At 41.0% G+C, this 21,828-nt stretch overlaps 1 protein-coding gene and 1 long non-coding RNA gene across 2 annotated transcripts in view; one reads left to right on the top strand and one right to left on the bottom strand.

Annotated features, from left to right (window-relative positions):
• Positions 1–2,221: 2,221 nt before the first annotated feature.
• Positions 2,222–21,828, bottom strand: part of ETNPPL (ethanolamine-phosphate phospho-lyase) — a 20,042-nt gene continuing 435 nt past the window's right edge. Inside the window, exons 2-13 of the mRNA XM_029942057.1 lie at positions 19,343–19,461; positions 18,914–19,073; positions 16,558–16,632; positions 13,591–13,681; positions 11,453–11,569; positions 9,131–9,213; positions 8,308–8,533; positions 7,260–7,414; positions 6,299–6,388; positions 5,747–5,877; positions 4,061–4,128; positions 2,222–2,520 (exon numbers count right to left, since the gene is read on the bottom strand). Of these exons, the coding sequence (XP_029797917.1) occupies positions 2,392–2,520; positions 4,061–4,128; positions 5,747–5,877; positions 6,299–6,388; positions 7,260–7,414; positions 8,308–8,533; positions 9,131–9,213; positions 11,453–11,569; positions 13,591–13,681; positions 16,558–16,632; positions 18,914–19,073; positions 19,343–19,461 (1,444 nt within the window). The 3' untranslated portion in view covers positions 2,222–2,391. The remainder of the gene's footprint in view (positions 2,521–4,060; positions 4,129–5,746; positions 5,878–6,298; positions 6,389–7,259; positions 7,415–8,307; positions 8,534–9,130; positions 9,214–11,452; positions 11,570–13,590; positions 13,682–16,557; positions 16,633–18,913; positions 19,074–19,342; positions 19,462–21,828) is intronic.
• Positions 21,330–21,828, top strand: part of LOC115294291 — a 31,116-nt gene continuing 30,617 nt past the window's right edge. Inside the window, exon 1 of the long non-coding RNA XR_003909802.1 lies at positions 21,330–21,430. This is a non-coding gene — a long non-coding RNA (uncharacterized LOC115294291). The remainder of the gene's footprint in view (positions 21,431–21,828) is intronic.

The following is a 21,828-nucleotide window of genomic DNA, read 5'->3' as shown; positions in this document are numbered from 1 at the left end:
CACGGAGCTGCGTCTCAGTCCAGGCCCTTCCTACTCAAATCTTCTGTCTCCTCTCTTTTCATACATGTCAGACCTGAAAATTTTTCCTGACTACTCCTGCTTCTTTGCTCCTTTGTCTTTCACAGGTGTTCCCCGCAATCCATCTTTTGTATTTCCCACTATCTTGGTGTTAGATCAGGGCGCCTGGGTGACTCAGTTGGTTAAGTGTCCGACTTCAGCTCAGGTCATGATCTCATGTTTTGTGGTTTCGAGCCCTACATCGGGCTCTGTGCTGACAGCTAGCTCAGAGCTTGGAGTCTGCTTCGGATTCTGTGTTATCCTCTCTCTCTGACCCTCCCCTGCTCGCACTGTCTCTCAAAAATAAATAAAAAGCATAAACATTTTAAATTATCTTGGTGTTAGATCTCTCTTGGGACTGGATCTAGACACCCAGGGAGGACCCAATTTGACGCATCCTCCATTGTGATACCACGGAAATGAAGCGATTACCGGGAACCTCACACACAGGTAGTCTTTGTTGCACTCAGGATGGTGTCATTTATTTCCAGATCTCTCCTCCTCATTATGAAAACCTAACTTATAGGCAAGGAAAAAGAGTGGGAGTACATCAAAGAATAAAGTCTTAATTTTTTACTATTTTGTACTTGAAAACATAAAACGTGGGTATGGGTTGTTTTCTCCTTCTTCTCTTGAGCATATACACCTGTTCCAATAAGGAAAGAGAACAAACACTGTCTGAGCAAGCCCACGAAGGTGCTTATACGGGTGTTGATCTGAGTTGTGAAAGATCTGATTAGCTGTTCCCTTGAAGCCAACCACAGATCTCTCCACGCCCCTCTTCGCCAGCTCCTGGGAACCGACCTCAGTGCTAGCCAGCCATCATCCACAGGGTCAGTTATATTTTTAGGAGAAAATGTATTTAATAATGAGACTTTGCTTTTTTAGATCACATTTTAATTAATGACAAACTCAGAAAGGAAGATTTTTACAATTATTTTTCCTTTCAACATCCATCTCCATGATCATGAAACAGCCACAGCAAAAGTATCGTCTCTCTTTTATGGAACAAACCCCAAAATACACAGTTTAATAAGTATTAGGACAGCAATAGAGAGATTATGGGAAGTCAATACTAGAATATAAAATTCAGATTTCTTCCAAGTTCAGTACATTGGCCTCTAAGTGAATGTCTCATGATGCCAGCATGCTGCAAAAAGAATCTTGCAGTCCCACATTTCCTCACTTCCCTTTGCCAATGTCTGGTTAGAAATGTGTGCGTGTATACGTGTGTGTGTGTGTGTGTGTGTGTGTGTGTGTGAGGGAGTGAGCTGGGTACTGATAAACCTGATGATAAAGGAGGATGATTGGTTGGAAGTTAATATCCTACTTGCCACATAAGTGAGTTGACAAGGCGTCACAACCCAAGATGGAGATGCGGTCTCCTCACTGAGCACGGTGCCTTGACCGTAGCTCCCATTCCAGACACACGTTTGTGTTTCTGAACAGACTTCTTGTCCTCTTTGCTGCTGCCAGGCCCCCACCACGACTCCACAAGATCTTGATTAACCTAGTCCTCCACCAGGGCTCTAATTTATCCATTTACTTCTTCTTCTTTTTTCTTTTTTTAATGTCTATTTATCTTTGAGACAGAACGCGGGTGTAAGCGTGAGTGGGAGAGAGGTAGAGAGAGAAGACAAAATCCCAAGCAGGCTCAGCGCAGAGCCAGACACATGTCTTGAACTCACAAACCATGAGATCAAGACCTGAGCTGAAACCTAGAATTGGATGCTTACCCAACTGAGCCACCCAGGTGCCCCTGATTTATCCATTTACTTCTCAAAATTTTCTGTATGTGATTTTTCCCAAATGGCTTTGATTTTTGCCACCCCTAATGTTCTCTGTAAAAGAAAGATATGCTTTTCTGGTAAAAATGTTTTGGTTTACATCATGTTGTATTATAGCCCCCAAAATATATAAATTAAATCAATAAAGAATGATTCATTCATATTTTAAGGAACCAGGTCTCTTAAGTTGAGGAACCTATTGTACTTTGTTCTCTCATTTCAATCATTAAAATGGAAGTAAAACTTTCAATGAGAAGTAAAACCACCAACTTAATATTCAGTTTGAAGCGTAAATTTAGTAGAATAAATAAAGTACTTTCAGAAATCGCAAGTAAGGAATTAACAGGCTAGAGGTTGAACTAATAATCTTGACATAGTTTGATTATCACTTGGTTTATTCTTTTTACTCAGTTACCTTTTTGTTTACATGTCTAAATGAAATGCAAATTCTACCATTAGAGGGTACAATAGAGTTACGGACCTAAGACACATTCCCACTCATTGTCTATAACCCTGGATATTTATCCTGCTTTAAAACACTCATCTCTCATGTCTTGAGCCTCTTACTGAGCAGCGAATGCTTATCTGTGCACAATCCATTTCTCTTTCGGCTGGGATTTTCTCTGGGGTCCGAGGTGCCTTCACTGAGCATCTCCGCGTGTGCTTCGCTAGGCATCTGCAAGACAGGCGCAGGCACACAAACTCCAGCAGGCACGCCGCTGCTGACCCGCCCGGCCTCCGCAGGGCCGACTCAGCAGAACAGGAGGCAACCAGGGCCCTACGACGCTGGCTGTCCGTATCTTCCATGGACCTTTGAAATCTGGGATTCCAGGGTCGCCTGGGGGACTCAGTTAAATTTCTGACTTGGGCTCAGGTCATGATCTCACAGTTTGTGAGTTGGAGCCCCGCGTTGGGCTCCGTGCTGACAGCTCAGAGCATGGAGCCTGCTTCAGATTCTGTGTCTCCCTGTCTCTCTCTGCCTTTCCCCCACTCACACTCTGTCTCTCTGTCACTCAAAAATAAATGAACATTAAAAAATTTTTTTAAATCTGGGACTCCAAGCCAAAATTTCAGGCGCATGTGCACTAACTCCAGCGTCCAATTCTCAATGGGAACGCCCTTGTTTGTGAGCTCCTTTTCAACGCTTGCTCAGTTCTCAGCTCCGATTCTCTCTTAGGCTTGACAAGCTGCTCTTAAACTGCAGATAAGAACTGCTTTCTAGAATTGGTCTGTGTGCCACCAAGAAGCAGAAGCAGTCCTGTTAGCAAATCATTTGCTCTCAAAGGGCCTAATGTTTTTGCACAAGGAAAAGGACCTTGCTGACAGCGCCGTACGTGCGGGCGGCTTTGGGGCACTGAGTGTTCCTTTATTTGTCCAAGTCATAAACAAATAGCAAATTATGCAACACAGCCTCTCAAGTTTTTGCCTTTGTGTTTCCTGAGCTGAGGCGCTCTTTCTCACACCCTGGGCAGCTCAGGGAGAGAATGGAAAGGCCCTTTGCTGGAAGCACATCAAATGCAGAAACTAGGCCACTTGGTGCCAGATGATTCTCAGGCCCCAATATTTGAGGTTTGTACTTTAGTTCATGTCAGGACCAAACGCTGGCATTTTGGAGCCACACTAATGCTTCTGCTGCTTTTAAAGAGGGGTGTGCAGTGGGGAGCCTGGGTTGCTCAGTCAGTTAAGTGTCTGAGTTTGGCTCAGGTCATGATCTCAGTTAGTGAGTTCAAGTCCAGCATCAGGCTCTGTGCTGACAGGTCACAGCCTGGAGCTGCTTTGATTCTGTGTCTCCTTCTCTGTCCCTTCCCAATTTGCACTCTGTCTCTCTCAAAAATAAATAAACATTAAAAAATTAAAAAAAAAAGAGTGGTGCATAGGAATCCACAGTTTCAGGTGACTCTCCAACAGGAGGAAGCTTAGGACATTTGTAATAATTTCCCTTTATATTTTGAAGGTCCCTTTTGTAAGCCTGAGGGCTTTTTTTGCAGGGCGGGTGGGCAGAGTATGGGAGTGATTCTGGAAGAATGATTCTTTGGCTTTCCTTTCAAGTGCCTTAAAATTTAATTGTGCACTCAAAATTGAAATAGTAAGCCAACCCTAGCAAAGGTGGATTTTACTCTAAAGGTTAGTGTACAATTTTTTAAATTTGCATGGCTTTTAGTTAATTTTCCAAAGTTTTAACCTTATCCCCTATAAATAGAGGAGCAGACTCTTACCTTTGTTCTGCATGGAGTGTTGTCGGAAGCCACACTCTCACTTTTGGCTCCGATGGCTTCTTCTACAACTACATCAAGGAGATATAATAGAGAAGACAGGATAACATAAAATATTTAAAAAAAAACATTTTTTGGGGCCCCTTGGGTGGCTCAGTCGGTTAAGCATTCAACTTCGGCTCAGGTCATGATCTCACAGCTTGTGAGTTCGAGCTCCACATCGGGCTCTGTGCTGACAGCTCAGAGCCTGGAGCCTGCTTCAGATTCTGTGTCTCCTTCTCCCTCTTCTCCTCCCCCACTGACTCTCCCCCACCCCACTCAAAAATAAATAAACATTAAAAAACTTTAAAAATTTTTGGTATGTATAGAAGTACCCTCATGAAGAATCAAGAAGTAGATGTAATGTGTTTAAAGCATGTCACTATTAGAATTGCTGCTTTTCAACTTTTATTGCAGTGTTCCACCATCATCATTTACAAGTGGCACTGAACTTGATAGGTATGCCTCGTTCACTTTATTCAAGGGAAATTCTTTGGCCCACTGTTATGAATGCTCAAGCTCCGAGATGACTTTGAAGCAATGGTGACAGATTTGCCTAACCTACACTCTTTCTTCCACCCGGCCCTTCAAAAGGACCAGTGTGTGAGGAACGTGCCACGTGTGGGGGTGAGCATACCCTTGGTCCACAGACAATGATTACATTACAAATAACTTGGGCTGATTCTCCAGTTTTCCAAGATCAATCATCATCTATGTTGTATGCTATATTGAATCCTGGCTTATCAGCCTTACCCTAACTCCAAAAGTCTGAGAAGGGAGCAGAGAAGTTGAATCTTAAAAATATAACTGAGCAAGACCAAATATGTCTTAACATTTGATAGTATGCTATGTTTTTCAACATGGTTCTTATATTCCTAATTTACTTTCAATCTCAGTTTATGCTCATAACAGAAAAACAAATTAACCTACCTAATTATATCATATAGGTAAACAAAAATGAAATCCCTGTGACAGGGATAATTCTGAATGGCAAACAAAAAAACCCTCAGAAGGTAAATGTCATAAGTGAAATGCACGAATCAAGCAGTTCAGCATATGTAGCAAATAACTGTTAGCCTGTAACCTGTAATTTTTATTAATAACGTTTCTCATGACATCATGGTAGGATGCTGAAATACTATACATTCCGGCATCTGTGATGCATTGTACAATATAGACATGCAGTGTTTTAAAAAGCAAAAACAGATAAGGGTGCTTTCGTGGCTCAGTCAGTTAAGCGTCCAACTCTTGATTTCAGCTTAGGTCATGATCTCATAGTTCGTGGGATAGAGCCCTGGTTGGGGCTTAAGATTCTCTCTCCCCCTTGCTCTCTGCCCCTCCTCCACCCTCTCTCTCTCTCAAAAATAAATAAAATAAACTTTAAAAAAGTGAAAACCAATAAAAATACAACTGGGTCAGTTCCTTAAAAACCTTAAAAACCTAGATCTGTAGTTATGGGAGTGAAAACAGAAAATATTTTTTTAACTAAGAGTCTACATAGTTATTATTTTCAGCTCTCTTTTTCTATTTCTATATACAAAGTCACATGTTCATTTCCAACCACCTTCACTCTGTCATGAAGAACAACATGCACAGTCATGTATGACCAGGTGTGGGACAGGGTGGCATCTTAAACACCTGTGAACAGACCTGTTAGAATCTCATCGAGTTGGTCCACCATAAACTTGGCATCTTCTTCAGTGAAGCACATAGGTGGTTTTATTTTAAGCACGTTTCTATGAGGTCCATCGGCACTGAGAAGCACTCGCTTTTCTTTCATCCTAATTAGTAGAGGAAACATGTGTGAGTGCACACAAACAGTAACTAAGATGATTTAAGAATGATGTAGGGGCATCTTGGTGGCTCAGTCAGTTAAGCGTCGACTCTTGATTTCAGCTCTGATCATGATCTTAGGGTCGTGAGATCCAGTCCCATGTTGGGCTCCACACTGAGAGCACAGAACCTGCTTGGGACTCTCTGTCTCTCTCTTTCTCTTCCCCTCCCCACTTGCAAAAGGGCTCCCTCCCTCTCTAAAAAAAGAAAAAAAGAATGATGTGAACACAGAGCAGTTCAATATTCTAATGCACGTGTCTCACCCTTCCTTTATTTGGAGAGGTGGGAGGAAGTAAAAGAAGGTTTTGAGTTGGGGAGAGGGACGTCTTTCAAGCCAGGACACCAGTCAGGTCAGAGGGGTACATTTACTTGTAGATGATATGCTGAGCCTCATCTGTGGCTGGGGTCCTTTTCTGATGGTCCTTCACCAGGTCAATTCCAATGAACAGGCCGATGCCCCTGAGGAAGGTAAAATAAGAAGATTTGACAGATGCTCTATCAGACACTGCATTGTCACAAAAGATTAACATTGTCCCCAAACCTCATTTTAATTCAAAGCTGGAGAGATTCCCTGTAGGGGTAATTGTTAGTGATTCTAACTAATCCAAGATATCAACCCAGTGTCACAGGTCTTGCTAGTTTTTGAACCAAGTTGTTTTTATCATCCAGTTTTTTTCTTTACTTAATTATAAAAGAAAAAGTCTTAAAAACAACTTTCTCATACTATTTAGCTTCTCAGGACATTAATGATGACAAATATTTAATGTTTCTATGAAAAGTATCACGTTTTCAAGGATGTCATTTTATTTGTTTATTTATTTTTTTAAAATATTTGTTTGAGAGAGAGAGAGAGAATGAGTGGGGGAGGTGCGGAGAGAGGGGGGCAGCAGAGAGGATCTGAAGCAGGTTCCATGCTGGCAGCAGAGAGCCCAATGTGGGGCTCAAATCCACGAACCTCAAGACCATGACCTGAGCTGCAGTTGGATGACTAACCTACTGAGCCTCCCAGGTGCCCCTCCAGGATGTCATTTTCAATAATTTTTGATAAATTAGTTAGAGTTACTTTAAGTTCCTTCTTCTCATCTTTTACAGGCTGAAATTATATTGGTTTCATTTATTATTATTATTTTTAAGTATAAAAGTCAAGAAAGATATATACACAAAAGTTAACAGTGGTGTATTAGGGTTCTGGATTAGGAACAAATTTTGTTTTCTATGTTTTTCAGTGGTTTCTAGATTTAATTTTTTGTAATTTATTTTCAATGTATAGGATAAGCTATTTTCATTTGGAAAAGTGAGTAACTGTATGACAATCCCATGACAAGCACACCTGATATCTCCTATCAAAGTGTGTTTAGCCTTCTGCTTATTGAGTAATTCAGTAAGATAATCCCCCACTCTAGTGGCATTTCCTTGAAGGTCTTCATTTTCAATTATATTCAGGACAGCCAAACCGATAGCAGAAGATACTGGATTCCCTCCATACTGCAGAAAAAAGGTAAAACAAAACATAATAGTTGAATTAGTGATATTGCTTCACCTATGAGAAGTTTGGCTCATACATAAGCAGGTAAAGATATAATTTCAATAAGTTTTTCTCTTGCAATGTAAACTTTTTAGATTTAGAATATAGCGTGATTCTATTTATTTACGACCGAGTGAAAATTCACTGCAAATTATATTCGTGCCGCATGGAAGGACTATCATGAGATGTATTAGTCCTTCCAAACAAAAATGAGATACTGTGCTGGGAACTAAGAACTTGAGAGTTTGGTTCAGCGAGCGGGGTACGGGCTCCTGACCCTGAACAGTTGTGTGAAAACAGCTAAGCAATGACCTTCTCTCCAAATAATTTATGTCCTGGATTTGAATCTTACATTTAGTTGTCACAGGTCCTAATACATATATTACACAAACTATAATAATTTTTCCAAGCTTAAAGTTCATGCCTTTTGGGGGTAAAACCAAGGAAATAAAATTCTCCAAAGTTAGAAAATTTAGTATCTCCTCTGACAGCCATATAACATTTATAGTACTGTATCATCTAAACTTTACTTTAGAAATGTTTGGGGAATTTAAATGTGGCACAAAATAAAGACAATCATATCATCTGTGAATGAAACATAACCTGTAGAGTTTAGTCAGGCAACCATTTATCATGGGAACAATTAATCATTTTAGGAAGGGGGAAGACACACAAGGAAAAATACAAGGAGGATTATGCCAGATAGAATGAACTATGGTTAGATCAAAGTTTGGCTAAGGTCCTGGGGTGGTTGGCTGGCAACACTGAACTGTATTCTTTACTACATTGGCAAGAAGTGTAAGAACACGCATTATTTTTCCCTCTTGGCATAAACCGGGAGGCCAAAATTTACCGTATTGAAGTATTCCATCCCAGAACTGCTGAAGGCTTCTGCGATTTCTCTGGTTGTCACAACGCATGCCATCGGGTGGCCATTGCCCATTGGTTTCCCCATCGTGACAATGTCTGGAACAAAGTCCTCACCGTGCATTTGGAAGCTCCAGAAATGCTTCCCAACTCGGCCAAAGCCCACCTGAACCTCATCAGCTACAAACACACCTCCTGCTCTGTGTACATATCTGAAAAGCAAAAAGGAAATCTAATGCCTTTGGGTCACAGAGGGTCCCCAAACCCACCCACAAAGATTCAGATTATAAAGGACATGAAAGAATGTTGTTAACCTGATGTTTGTAATCATTGTCAAAAACATTTCAGCGCTCAAATCCCCAAAGCATCTACGTGATGTCACTGACTTTGCAAATAATCACATAATTTCCAGATTAGACATATTCTATATTATGTAGGTTTGTGCTGCTTAAAGTAAGCTCTACTGTGGTATTTTAAGTGGGAAGAGAAAGAAGTGAACAAGAAGGAATATCTAGCAGGGTTAATCTTCAAGTTTTACTAATCGGTGAGCATGGGCACCAGCCAGAGAGGATGTCGGGCTGGGGAACGGAGCAGGGCCCTGGAGGCCCCCCTGCTGGACCACTTGTAAACCCGTTATGAGCCGGGACTTGGGAAGGTGGAGGGGTTCTGGGGAGTCCTGGCGTGGCAGGCATGCTAAGTGGCTCTTTACCAGCTAGTCTGGAAGTACTTCAATATTTTAACCAGTATGGCCTCGTAGAAGTGTCTCAGAGCCTTCAGTCTGACCAAGGATGCCCAAGCCAAGTACATACTCTGCCACTTTCTGGAAGTAGCCTGCTGGAGGAATTATTTGTCCGCCACAACTCTGCATGGATTCAGCAATAAAGGCAGCAATCTACACAAGAGAAGATGGGGTCAAAGTCCATTAGGTCCCCCTTGAACCCCTTAAAAAACGAGGACTTCTTATACAGCAGGTTATTTTGGGTGGGAATACGCCTGTGGCAGGTGTCAGATAGGCCATTTGATGACTGAGAAAAGATGTCCGTGCTGGAAAAGCAACTGATCTGAAGCCTCAATTTTAGAAAATTCCACAGTACCAGTGAAACTACCATGAGAACCAGAGGAGAGAGCAACCTCCATTTCTCCAGTCTTAATTTAAATGCCGTGTTTTTATTAGGACTGGCTGAACGAGAATGATGTTTTGATCAGTCTTTGATATGAACTCCTAAAAAATTACCCAGGTTCTAAACCCACTCCTGTGGCACCTGTTTGCTCAGTTGGGTGGAGGAGAATTGCTTGCACCTGGAATTTGCTCTAAGGAAAGGGGAGAGTGGCTTGTGGCCACACGCTTTAGTTACTGTGCCTTACTTGTAGTTCTAACCCTGAACCAGGCTTAACTCAACGGAATGAGGCAGTTCACAAAAGGAACTGCAGACAAAATGCTCCAGAGGGGAAGAAAAGTGGAGGGGTGTGTGTGTGCAGAAAATAGATAACACTGAATCAAGAGGAGAAAGCATAGAAATAGCATGAGGTATGAAGCTGAGAGAACCAGACAACATCTTAACAACTGCGTTACCTTGGCTTAAGTCTTTCACTTTGGAATATTTTATCTATTAGCTATAATATAACATGAAGCCACTGGACTTAAGAGACTGCTTCTCTAAAATTCCCTGACTTTGTAAGCACATCTAATATTCTGAAGCATCCATTTTTCTTTTTTAATGTTTTTTAATTTATTTTTCAGAGACAAAGAGAGACAGCATGAGCAGGGGAGGGTCAGAGAGAGAGAGAGGGAGATACAGAATCTGAAGCAGGCTCCAGGCTGTCAGCACAGAGCTCGACATGGGGCTTGAACCCATGAACTGTGAGATCATGACCTGAGCTAAAGCCTGATGCTTAACCCACTGAGCCACCCAGGTGCCCTGGAAGCATCCATCTTCTATTTGCTTGTTGCTTTCAGCATTTTAACAGGACAGCGTCAATTCCACAACTGCCAAATGTTAATGTGCTCCGAAAGCTATCGGACCTTTGCAGCAACAAAAAGACCACATAATCTTCATAATGTAAACATTTCCCTGGAGGCAGTTACCGTTGTGTAAGGGAGAATGGCTGACATTCGGATAAGAAAAGCCAGAAAACAAAACAAAACAAACAGAAAGGAAAGCACAGGAAGGCCCCCAGACAGGCAGACCCCGAAGGCTGGCTGCACAGTTACCGCATCTGCAGATATGGGAAATGAACGGGGTGGAAAGAAAACAGTCAAGACATGCAAATGACTCTCCAAGCACTAAAATGTTTAAATTGGAAAAAGCAATGGCTTCCTTTTCATCTCAATTAAGATTTTTTTTTTCTATTGCCATGTTGATGCCATAAGGCAGTTTAAAGGCAAAGCACATGTCAGGGCGCCTGGGTGGCCCAGTAGGTTACTTGTCTGACTTCAGCTCAGGTCATGATCTTGTGGTTTGTGAGTTGAAGCCTCGAATCAGGCTCTGTGCTGACAGCAAGCCTGGAGCCTGCTTTGGATTCTGAGCCTCTCTCCTCCACACCTGCTTGCTCTCTCTCTGTAAAAAGTAAACATTAAAGGCAAAGCACTTAAGTGACCCCCAAATGGGCCGGGAAACTCTTTTTCTTACTCTGGACGATTCTGGTGCTGTCTTAGAAGTCCAGGTTCAGATTAGAGAAACGTGGCTTCTGCCTTGGCTACTGCCGGCTCCGCAGCTTCAGGAAAGCCGAGCCAGTTCAAGGGAAGCGTCCAGGGCCTGGGAGCCCGCGCCGGTTCTGAGCCTCCAGGGCCACTGTGCCTCTCCCCGCCCCTCCATCCGGTGGAAGAGTCTTTCCTAATCCTCTCCCCTACCCCTTTGGACAACAGTCTGCATCCCACTGGGAAGGTGAGAATTAAGCCACCAGTTTTGGAATGGCCTTAGTGATTGCATTTCCAGAATAAATAAAAATAATGTTAGAGGCATGATTAGAATAGTGAACTTTTAAAACTATGAACCAAGTGAAATGTAAGCAGAGAAGAACAGAAAGGGCATTGAGATCTAAACCTTTTCCACCTTTCCAATGTTTTGCAATGATTTCAATACATGTTATAAAACGATGTTAAGATCATTTTCAAAGCTGCAAACACAAACCTTCCTTCCACTGTTATGAGCTTCTTCAATAATTTTCTTCACTTCATCTGCATATGCGCCAGCTGGGTCTGCATGATCTTCTCTGTATTTTCCTCTGTAAGTATCTGGAGTTGGCGCCTGAAAACAACCGAATGGTAGAATTCCTCAAGATTTACCTCTTGGGCAAATGAGCTTTAAAAAAAAGGCATTTCACGGTGTCTGGGTGGCTCAGTCAGTTAAGCATCCGACTCCTGATTTCAGCTCAGATCATGATCTCACGGTTCATGTGTCTGAACCCCAAGCCAGGCTCTGTGCTGGTGGTGCGGAACCTGCTTGGGATTCTCTCTCCCTCTCTCTTTGCTCCTCCCCTGTGCGTACAGTGTGTGAGTTCTCTTTCTCTCAAAATAAATAAATAAAACTTAAAAAAAAAGGCACTTCCCAACAAGAGCATATTAGAAAGGTGACCATGTGGATTTAAGTGACTCTAGGTTCTTTTATTTCTTTTTCTTTAACATTTCTGAATTCTCTGAGGACTGAAATCTTTGCACTGTGAATTTGGATACTTGGATGTGCTCCTAGAACCTTATAAGTAAAGACTGTATCCCTATTCGAATAAAGAGGAAATTCAAATCAACACGTGTGGTTATCCTATTTGAAAATTTATATGAACTGTTCTATATTGAAAAGAAAACAAATCTTACCAACTATATAGCAAAATGTAATCATTCTGAAAACTACAGTGCCTTAGCACTGATGCCAGATCTTAATATTTTGAAAGAAGGAATTGATGATTCTCTGAAGAAAGGCTACTGATCCTTAATTAAAACATATTAATTTATTCTATTTTCATTTTTATTTTAGAAAACAAGAGAAAGGGGGAGTGCAAGGGAGAGAAAGAGAATCTTTAAAGTTTATTTATTTTGAGAGAGAGAGCGAGGGAGAGAGAGGAGGAGAATCCCAAGCAGGTGTCACGCTCCGTGTGTGGAGCCTAACTCAGGGTTCAGTCCCACGGACTGTGAGATCTTAACCTGAGCCAAAATCAAGAGTTGAATGCTCAACCAACTGAGCCAACTAAGCATCCCATTGACAGAGAGAATCTTTTTTGGTAATGATTGTTTATTTACTTATTCATTTATTTTAAAATGGGTTTTGATTTTTTTTTGTTTTGTTTATTTACTTATTTTGAGAGAAAGAGAGCGTGCACTTGTGAATGAGCATGAGCAAGTTGGGGAGGGGTAGAGAGAAGGGGAGAGAGAGAATCCCAAACAGGCTTTGAGCTGTCAGCACAGAAGGAGCCGTATGTGGGGCTTGAATTCACAAATTGTGAAATCATGACCTGAACTGAGATCAAGACTCAGACGCTTAACCAACTGAGCCACCCAGGTGCCCCTAATGTTTATTTACTTTTGAGAGAGACAGAGAGACTCAGTGGGAGCAAGGAAGAGGCAGAGAGAGAGAGATACACAGAATCTGAAGCAAGCTCCATTCAGGCTCTGAGCAGTTAGCACAGAGCCCAACTCAGGGCTCAGATTCACAAACTATGAAATCATGACCTTAAGCCAAAGTCAGACATTTAACTGACTGAGTCACCCAAGCACCCCAAGAAAGAGAATCTTAAGCACACCCAACCTGATGCGAGGTTCAATCCCAGGACCCTGGGATCATGACCTGAGTTGAAATCAAGAGTCAGATACTCAAACAACTGAGCCACCCAGGCACCCCTAAACCAAATGAGTTTTAATGTTTCAACAATTTGATTAATTTCTTTATTGTCTTTCTTATTTATTTTACTTAACTCTAGATAATAATTTAGCATAGAGCAATTTAAGACATTCATACACAGTAGATTCAGTTCCAAATTTCAAAATGGCATCAGTGACAGAAAAAGTAATTGAAGATAAAAGGCAAGAAAAATAAAATGACAACTGTGAATACTAGCTTTCACTAACACTATACTAATTTGCACATTGTGACACTCATCAATGAATTTTAAACCACATCCTGTCATTAACTGGCTTTTTAACTTTAGTAAGTCACAAAACTGCTTTAAATCTTGGTTTCTTTTTCATAGTTTCATTTTGATGAAAGGAGCAGACCGGATTATCATTAGGCATTCTTCCAGTTCTAAGTTTCTGATTCTTGGATTCTAAGACACTTACCACATGCACAAATTCTTTCTTGACATCTTTGCCCTTTTGGAATTTATATGGACTGATCTCAATTAAAGATGATAGGTGACCATGGTAAGCACTGAAAAGAAAAAGAACAGTAACCAAAATCACTTAGAGAAGGATGTTTTTGTAGTATATGAAAAAGAGTATCGCAAACCATCCAGGGAGAATCTAAACCTTAAGGCTAGATTTAATTCTACAGGATCTAACTTTTCATGGCAAGACTGGCCATTTAATTTGTCCAGTTCTCCTTATTCATGTAATAAAACATATAGGAAACCAAGGATGTATCCTCATAGACCATTTTTTAAAATTTATTTTTGAGAGAGAGAGAGAGAGAGAGAGAGAGAGAGAATGAGTGGGGCTGGGGGTGGCGGGGGTGGGGACAGAGACAGAGAGGGAGACGCAGAATCCAAAGTAGGTTCCAGGCTCTGAGCTGTCAGCACAGAGCCCGATGTGGGGCTTGAACTCATGGACTGTGAGATCATGACCTGAGCTGAAGTCAGATGCTCAACTGATTGAGACACCCAAGCGCCCCAGACCATTTTTTTCCAACAGGAAAAAACCCTTAATTTCTTAGGATGATATTAGATATGCTAAATTAGGTTGTCTATATGTAACAAATTATTTTCTATAGCTTCATGAAAAACTTGTAAGAGTGTATTCTTTAAATGTATTTGACAGTTACATTCTAGTAAATTAAGAAAAAACAACTTTACATCACAAAGTGGGCTGTGTTTTGTTTGGAATGGCTTCTATGGGATGTGGGCCTGCATAGTCCGGGCAAATACAAGTCAGTAAGAGCATGAGATCTCTCAGTGAGAGGTGGTAAGTGGCTATGAGATTGCTTTCTCTCATTTAAAATACAGGGGCTGTAATATTCCCTTTTCTGTTTCTTGCCTAGAGGCATAACTGGGAGATCTGGAAAAGAAATTTTAAAAAGCCCAGGAACAGATAAAACAAAGAGGGGGGACTTCCCTTAGCATAGACTAAAACATGCTACAAAGCCATAGTAATAAAGTTAGTATGCAGAATAAGAACAATGAGAAGACTGGGGGAGAAGGGGAGCTCAGAGACACATCCAAGTATCAGTGTAACACAGTGGATACCAGGTGGACTCCATATGAGGCAGCAGAAGGAAATGAAGAAGAAGATCTTGATGATCTGGGGGTCAGTGGGTGTATAGGGAGAGATATTAACAAAACTTAGAAAACACAAACCATACAATGAAAATTTTATCTATTTGACTTTATGAAAATTAAAGATTTCTGTTGAAGGGTATCATGGACAAAGCTAAAAGACAGATGAAAGGATGGGAAAGGATATTTGAAATGTTTCAAACTAAAAGAGATTATCTCTCACAATGGTGGTTCTTAATTCTGCCTGCACAGCAGAAGCACTTGGAAAAGTTAAAAATACATAATGTTTCCTGAAATGTACTTCTGATTTTCTTTAATTGGTCTGGGGTGGGGCCCAGGCACTGGCATATAAAGAAATTTCTGAGGTAATTTTAAGACACAGTCAAGGTTGAGATCTTTTGACGCAGACTATACAAGCAAACACAAACATCAAGAAAAGGATGGGAACCCCAACAGAAAAATGGGCAAAGAACATGAACAGGTAATTCTCAGAAGAAAAATCACAAATGCATGTATGTATACAAAGAGATACTCAAACTCACTTGTGCTCAGAAGGAGCTGACACCTTGGTCCTGTTGACACCTTGATTTTGGGCCAGTGAGACCCATTTTAAGTTTCTGACCTATTCTGTCTGTGAGAGAATAAATTATTGCTGCTTTAACCACAAAATGTGTGGTAATTTGTTATAGCATCAATAGAAAATGAATTTGTCACCCAGCACAAAAAATAAGAGAAGCCTATATAAAGATAAGAAATGAGGTAGAAGTTAACTTAAGCTTCTGTGTCTGACATTAGCGGAGAGGTAGAAAAAAAAATTAAAAGAAAAAATCTTAATAAAGAATGGCAGTTGTCAGTTTTATTTAAAATGTAAAAATTCATGTTTAGGAGATGAGATTAAATAAGGACTGTTGATAGTCACAAACGAATGAGAAAGTACTATCTTTTACTTGATTTCTTATTTTCTTTAAATTTGCTCTAAATTGTTGGGGTGTCTGGGTGGTTCAGCCAGTTAAGCATTGGACTTCGGCTCAGCTCATGATCTCATGGTGTGTGAGTTCAAGCCCAGTGTCAGGCTCTGGGCTAACAGCTTAGAGCTTGGATTCTGTGTCTCCCTCTCTCTCTGCCCCTCCCCACTTGTGCTTTCTTTCCCTCAAAAATAAATAAACATTAAAAAACTTTTTTAAATGTGCTCTAAATTGTTATCACTTAAATTAATTGCAGTGGATAATCACACTAATGATGAGAATGTATAGAGTTTTAAGAAATTAGTTATATATATATATATTTTTAATGTTTTATTTATTTTTGATACAGAGAGAGACAGAGCATGAGAGGGGGAGGGGCAGAGAGAGAAGGAGACACAGAACCAGAAACAGGCTCCAGGCTCTGAGCTAGCTGTCAGCACAGAGCCTGACGCGGGGCTCGAACCCACAAACATGAGATCTGACCTGAGCCGAAGTTGGAGGCCCAACCGACTGAGCCACCCACGCACCCCTATATTTTTGTTTTGAGAAAGATTGACTGATTCAGTGGCTCAACAAACAGTTAATGTGTGAAGAGCAAGCCCTGATTCAGGCAAAGCCCATGAGGCCATGACCACAGCATCTAAGAAATCCTCCCTGGTTTGCAAGAACTTAGATGGAATTAGGTATTCTCCAGGCCTAAGCTCGCCTTGATACCTTAATACAGAATAAAAATTATTGTGCCATATAGCCACCTTCCTCCATATGCGCTTGTGGTATTTAGTATGGACAGGATCAATACGATTTGTGCGTGAGAGACCTTCTTACTTAGAAGTCTTGCATCCAATACTTACTGGTCAAGAGTGATCACATCTTGATGGCCTCTGAACTGCCGAGCCAAGCGTAAGGCTAAGTCATTGGCTTCAGATCTATTGAGGTAACACAGAGAGAGGGATCAACATGACATAAGCTTTAAAAAAAATGTTTCAAAATGTTAATCACCAACCTTGTAAGATCCCAGTTATTCAGAAATGGATAGAGAAATAAGCTGAAGTTCTCTCTTTCCCCTTCAGTCTTGCCCACCCAGCAAATGTCACTTCATCCTTCTAATACGAGTCCCCAGAGGTCTTCAGTCAGGAATGAGACACACAGAAGAAACCCAATTCAAAGGATACACGGCTCGGTTCAAATTTCGGTTCAGCCACATTAGTAGGTGACAGGCTCTGAGGATGTCTGTCCGGAGGCCCGCGTGAAGCCTCATCTTGGAGGAAGGGCAGTGCGACAGCCCATTAACTTGACCACAAAACTATGTGCTACTGACCCTATATTTGATCAGCTCCTCATCGATAAAACAAAGATCATACTTTTCCTTTCTGGTTTTGGCAGTCTAAATATACTACTCAGGCAAAGAAGAAGAAACTAGTCATTTGTGGAATGTTTGCTACCTGCCCGACATCACATGGAGGGTTTTGCTCGCATCTATTCTCAGAACTCCTTTGTAAGGCGGGTGCTTACATGGAGGGAGGGAGGGATGAAGAAATGCCTCAGAGACGGGAAGGAGCCACAGTCAGCTCTGACAGTTAACAAGAGGCAGAGCCAACATTCAGACAATTTAACTTCAGGATTATTCCTTGTTCCACCCCAGGCGCTATTGCCTCCGGTCTCTAGGGACAGCACTCCCGGGGGCAATCCCTTTGCGACAGTGTAGGATTCTTTAGAAGCGAAAGTCAAATATTATGGTATTTAATTTATTGAAGGCAAAAAATGCTTTACAACAACAAATTAGATCCTAAAATTTCTTCATTGTTTACAAAGAAAAGAAATGATCTTCTGCTTATAAATTTGGTTTTAGAATCTCATTGAAAAGAGAAAAGTGAATCACAATATCATCACATTGAACATTTATAGAATTTCTGACAGTTTTAATACATATATACACATATGTAATTTTTAAAATATGAGTTTATGCTGTACGTACGGTTTTCCTCCCAATATAATATTGCATTGTGAGCTTTTCACATGTTATGGTAAGTGTATTTTCAAAAACATATTTTTAATGTCTGCAGAATGTTCCATAGAATGGATATAGAGCAGGTTAAATTTACAGAATTTAAACGTTGGAACATATCTGTTTTTTTGGATTTAGTCCTTCCTTTTTTGTATTTGTGTTAGGGAAATGTTTAATTGCCTAAGAAAACAAGTCAATCAAAAGTCTTCAAAAGTTATAGCTGTTTAGTAGAATTGCTTCTTTGCAGAAATCCCTTACTCGTGCTTTAAAAATACTGTCCAGGCCCTATCGATTTTTAAAAAAAAATTTAATGTTTATTTACTTTTGAGAGAGAGAGAGACAGAGTGCTAATGGGGGAGGGAGAGAGGAAGACACATAATCTGAAGCAGCGTCCAGGCTCTGAGCTGTCTATACAGAGCCCGACGCGGGGCTTGAACTGTGACATGATCTGAGCTGAAGTCAGACACAACTGATTGAGCCACCCAGGTGCCCCTTTATTTTTAAAAATTTTTAAATGCTTTATTTATTTTGAGAGAGAGTGTGTGAGCAGAGGAGGGGCAGAGAGGGAGAGAGAGTGAGAGAGAGAGTCCAAGCAGGCTCTGCAGGATGTGGGGCTCCAACTCACCAGACCCCAGAACATGTGATCATGACTGAGCGGAAATCAAGAATCAGAGGCTTAGGCTGAGCTGCCCAGGCACAGGGTCCCTATCAATTCTTTAACTACTTCCTCTACTGTCTGAAGAGGTGAGTCTCATTTGACTGGTTAGATTTTCTCACATGAGAACCAGCTTGGATATTTTTGCCATGGTTATGATCAGGTATCTCTCCTTTAGGGATACTAAAGCATTCTAGATACGCTTTCCTTACCTTTCACCAAGGGAAGCCATGGTAATAAAAAGCTGAGTGGCATGCACATGTTAATCATCAGCGGCTGTGCCAAAAACCCTGCAATATACTGTCTAGGATTCTATCTACCACAAGCTCATGGAACAAAAGCAGAAGAAAACAGAACTGTCGGGGCCACAGCATGTGGTCACTTAATAAATGGCAAGAATCTCAGACAAACTTTTTAGACGTTGTCGGTGCTTTCACCACAAATCAAAAGGAAAGATTTCACCACAAATCAAAAGGAAAGATATATGTGAGAGAGTAAACAAGGAGACTGGGGGGGATGGGGGTGGGTGGGAAACGTGGAAACATACCCTGAGTTTGTAAAATAGCAGACAGAGAGTCTGTCCGGCAGGGTTGCTGACAGGCGCCTGGCATACTCAACCATATTGTCGTGGAGGAAGCGAGAATTTGTGTTTAGCAGTTCCATCTGTTTCAGGGCAGCCTTGACCACTTCTGGGTGACAGTGTCCCACTAAAATTTAGAAGACAAAAACCAAACCCCCCCCCAAAAAAAGAATTACAATTTTAAATACCTGGGAGGTGAGGGGGATTCTGAAGCAAGAAAAAAAAAGTGGAGGTTCTCTCCCACTTTGCTGTAACTGTTTGTTCCTGGCTGGGAGGGCTGGCCCGGTCAGCCAAGGAGCTGCAGACACTGCAGTCCCCGGGACAACTCTCCGTGGCGCCATGTCTGCCCTCCTGCACAAACACACCCTTCACCGCGCCGCACAGACAGGACAGTACCGTGGGCCACGTTGTTGATGCAGTCCAGGTACTGTTCACCTCTCTCGTCAAACATGTACTGCTGCTGGGCTCGCACTATTTTGATGGGATCCGCAGCAAAGAAAACTTTGCAGGAGGGCCTAGAGATAATGAAAGGAAACACGTTGGTCTGGAAGGACCGCTCAGTGATTTTCCTTTTCAATGAAGGTCATGATCAGTGGAAAGTTACAGTTACCTAAAGGAAAGGGAAACACAACTTGGGTGACATACATTTTGAAAATATTTTCATATTAGCCTGGAACCTTTCACCTTTCACGATCATATATGATCGTGACACTGATCATATATGTCATGTATTTGTTTTACTAATTTGCCATGATTTGACAACTCGGTTTAGAGGCACATGGATCAACTCTGACAGCTCTAATTACACAGATCAATAACTAATTTTCCTCTGGGAAGTTTTGTTCTACCAGAAAAAAAAATAAAGATCTTTTTTTTTTTTCAAGGTTGACTATATTCGGGAACTGACAAATACTACAAATATCATTTCATTTAATCCTCCCAACAATCATATGAAACAGGGGCCATTATCATTCTCATTTTTGTAGGTGAGGAAACTGAAGCTCAGAAAAATCAAGACACTTGTTGCCGGTTACTTGTTGCCAATAAGTGAAAACACCTGAATTTGATGGTAGACTGTCCTATACATAGCCCAAGTCAGGGTTTGCTTGTTTTCTCTCTCTCCCTTTCTGTTCTAATTGATAAAGAAATGAATTGCACTAAAAGCTAAATACAAATAAATTGGTATTAAATATGATAAAAGAGATTTTATAGGAGACCATTCCCGTGTCTTTTGAATTTACTTGTTCTGTATCAAATGGATTTCCCATTCTTAAATAATGAAATCCAATTATTCTTCTAATCCCTTAATCCATTATTTTGAGCATAATAAAAAGTCATCCATATTTTGGGTTATTTGGATGAATGTCTGGAGTATAAATTTTAGTACCAGAAACATCACAGAGGTTTTTGATCTTAGCTCTCTGGATATATGGAAACTAAAATAGAATACATTATTTGGTGATTTTGCAGGCACAAAAAAATGCCACATGCATTGGAAGTATTTTTGAAAGGTAATTAAATGCTTATATATTAAGTTGATATGCAACTATTTAGAAAGTATTTTAATTATTGTGTACAGGTAATCTTAATTTAAAATTACCTCAGATTAAGTATCATCAGTCAGTTAAAGGAAACTAATATTTACGGAGAATTTCTTATTAGTTTAAACCCAGCTGTTAGTTTATGCCTCTGAGTTAAAAGCCAAAGGAAACCTTTGTCTTGAATGTGGGCAGTCAAGCACAGACTTCACCCTCCCTTGCTAACGGTACTCTACACTTCGCCACTCAGGTGTAATTCTTCAGGGCTGGCCATGGTGGTGATCTTCCTTCCACAGAATTTCTTCTGCTCACACTAGAAATCATTGGGTTTTCACTAGAATCTAACTATATAGGATTGCAAACTAACAGAAAGAGACAAAGGGGCGATTGAGTAAATGGGAGGAATGGGACCATTTTGGCCTCCCCTATCCGGGTTGAGAGAGTTCCAACCAGTCTCCTAAAAGGGCACCTAGAAATGTCTGGGTTGAGATCAGCATGAGCAACCGCCCAGCACTTCTCAGAAGTCAATACTACTTCTTTCCTTTCTTGTGTCCCCAGTCCTCTCTCACCTTCACCCGTGGCAGTGCTTGTTAATTACACGTATTGGAGTATTCGAGGCCTTTCATTTTACAGCGGCCACAATCATCATTTATATTTACCTGTGCCTTTTTGGAAACCAGATCATGCTTATTAATCTCACTTGTTCACTCCTGTGAAGCAGAATGTTATTCCTACTCCCTCAGAAGAGGAAATTAAAGTAATCTGACAGAGGTCACACAGGTAACACGACACCCTACTAGGACCAGAGCCCAGGTCTGACTAACATTCAGTCCTGTGCGCTTACCAGTATTTTACCGAGTCGTTTATAATACGCGCAAAACAAAAGTAGACTGTAGAGAACACTGCATTTTTTAAATTGAGGGCACAGCTTGGGAGACCAAAGTGGGTAAGTATTATCTTATCCTTAAGAAAGTGTCATTAAGGCTTTTTCCTCCTGGCTGGATTTATCTCCTAACAAAGAATGCAAGTAGAAAAAGTTCAGTTGAAACAAAAGTTGTCAGAATTAGTTTATTTTCATAGCCACTGTCAAAAATATTTTTGAGGGGAGCCTGGGTGGCTCAGTCGGTTAAGCTCCTGACTTGGGCTCAGGCTCAGGTCGTGGTCTCTGTGTCGGTGAGTTTGAGCCCCCAGGTCTGCTCTGTGCTGACAGTTTAGTGCCTGGAGCCCGCTTCGGATTCTGTCTGTATGTCTTTCTCTCTGTTCTTCCCCAGCTCGCACTCTGTCATTCTCTCTCAAAAATAAAGATAAAAAAAAATTAAAAAAATTTTTTTGAGTTCACAGTTT

The sequence above is a fragment of the Suricata suricatta genome, chromosome 1 (genome assembly GCF_006229205.1).
Source record: "Suricata suricatta isolate VVHF042 chromosome 1, meerkat_22Aug2017_6uvM2_HiC, whole genome shotgun sequence".
Taxonomy (NCBI): domain Eukaryota; kingdom Metazoa; phylum Chordata; class Mammalia; order Carnivora; family Herpestidae; genus Suricata; species Suricata suricatta.
This window is presented reverse-complemented; position numbering and strand designations above follow the sequence as displayed.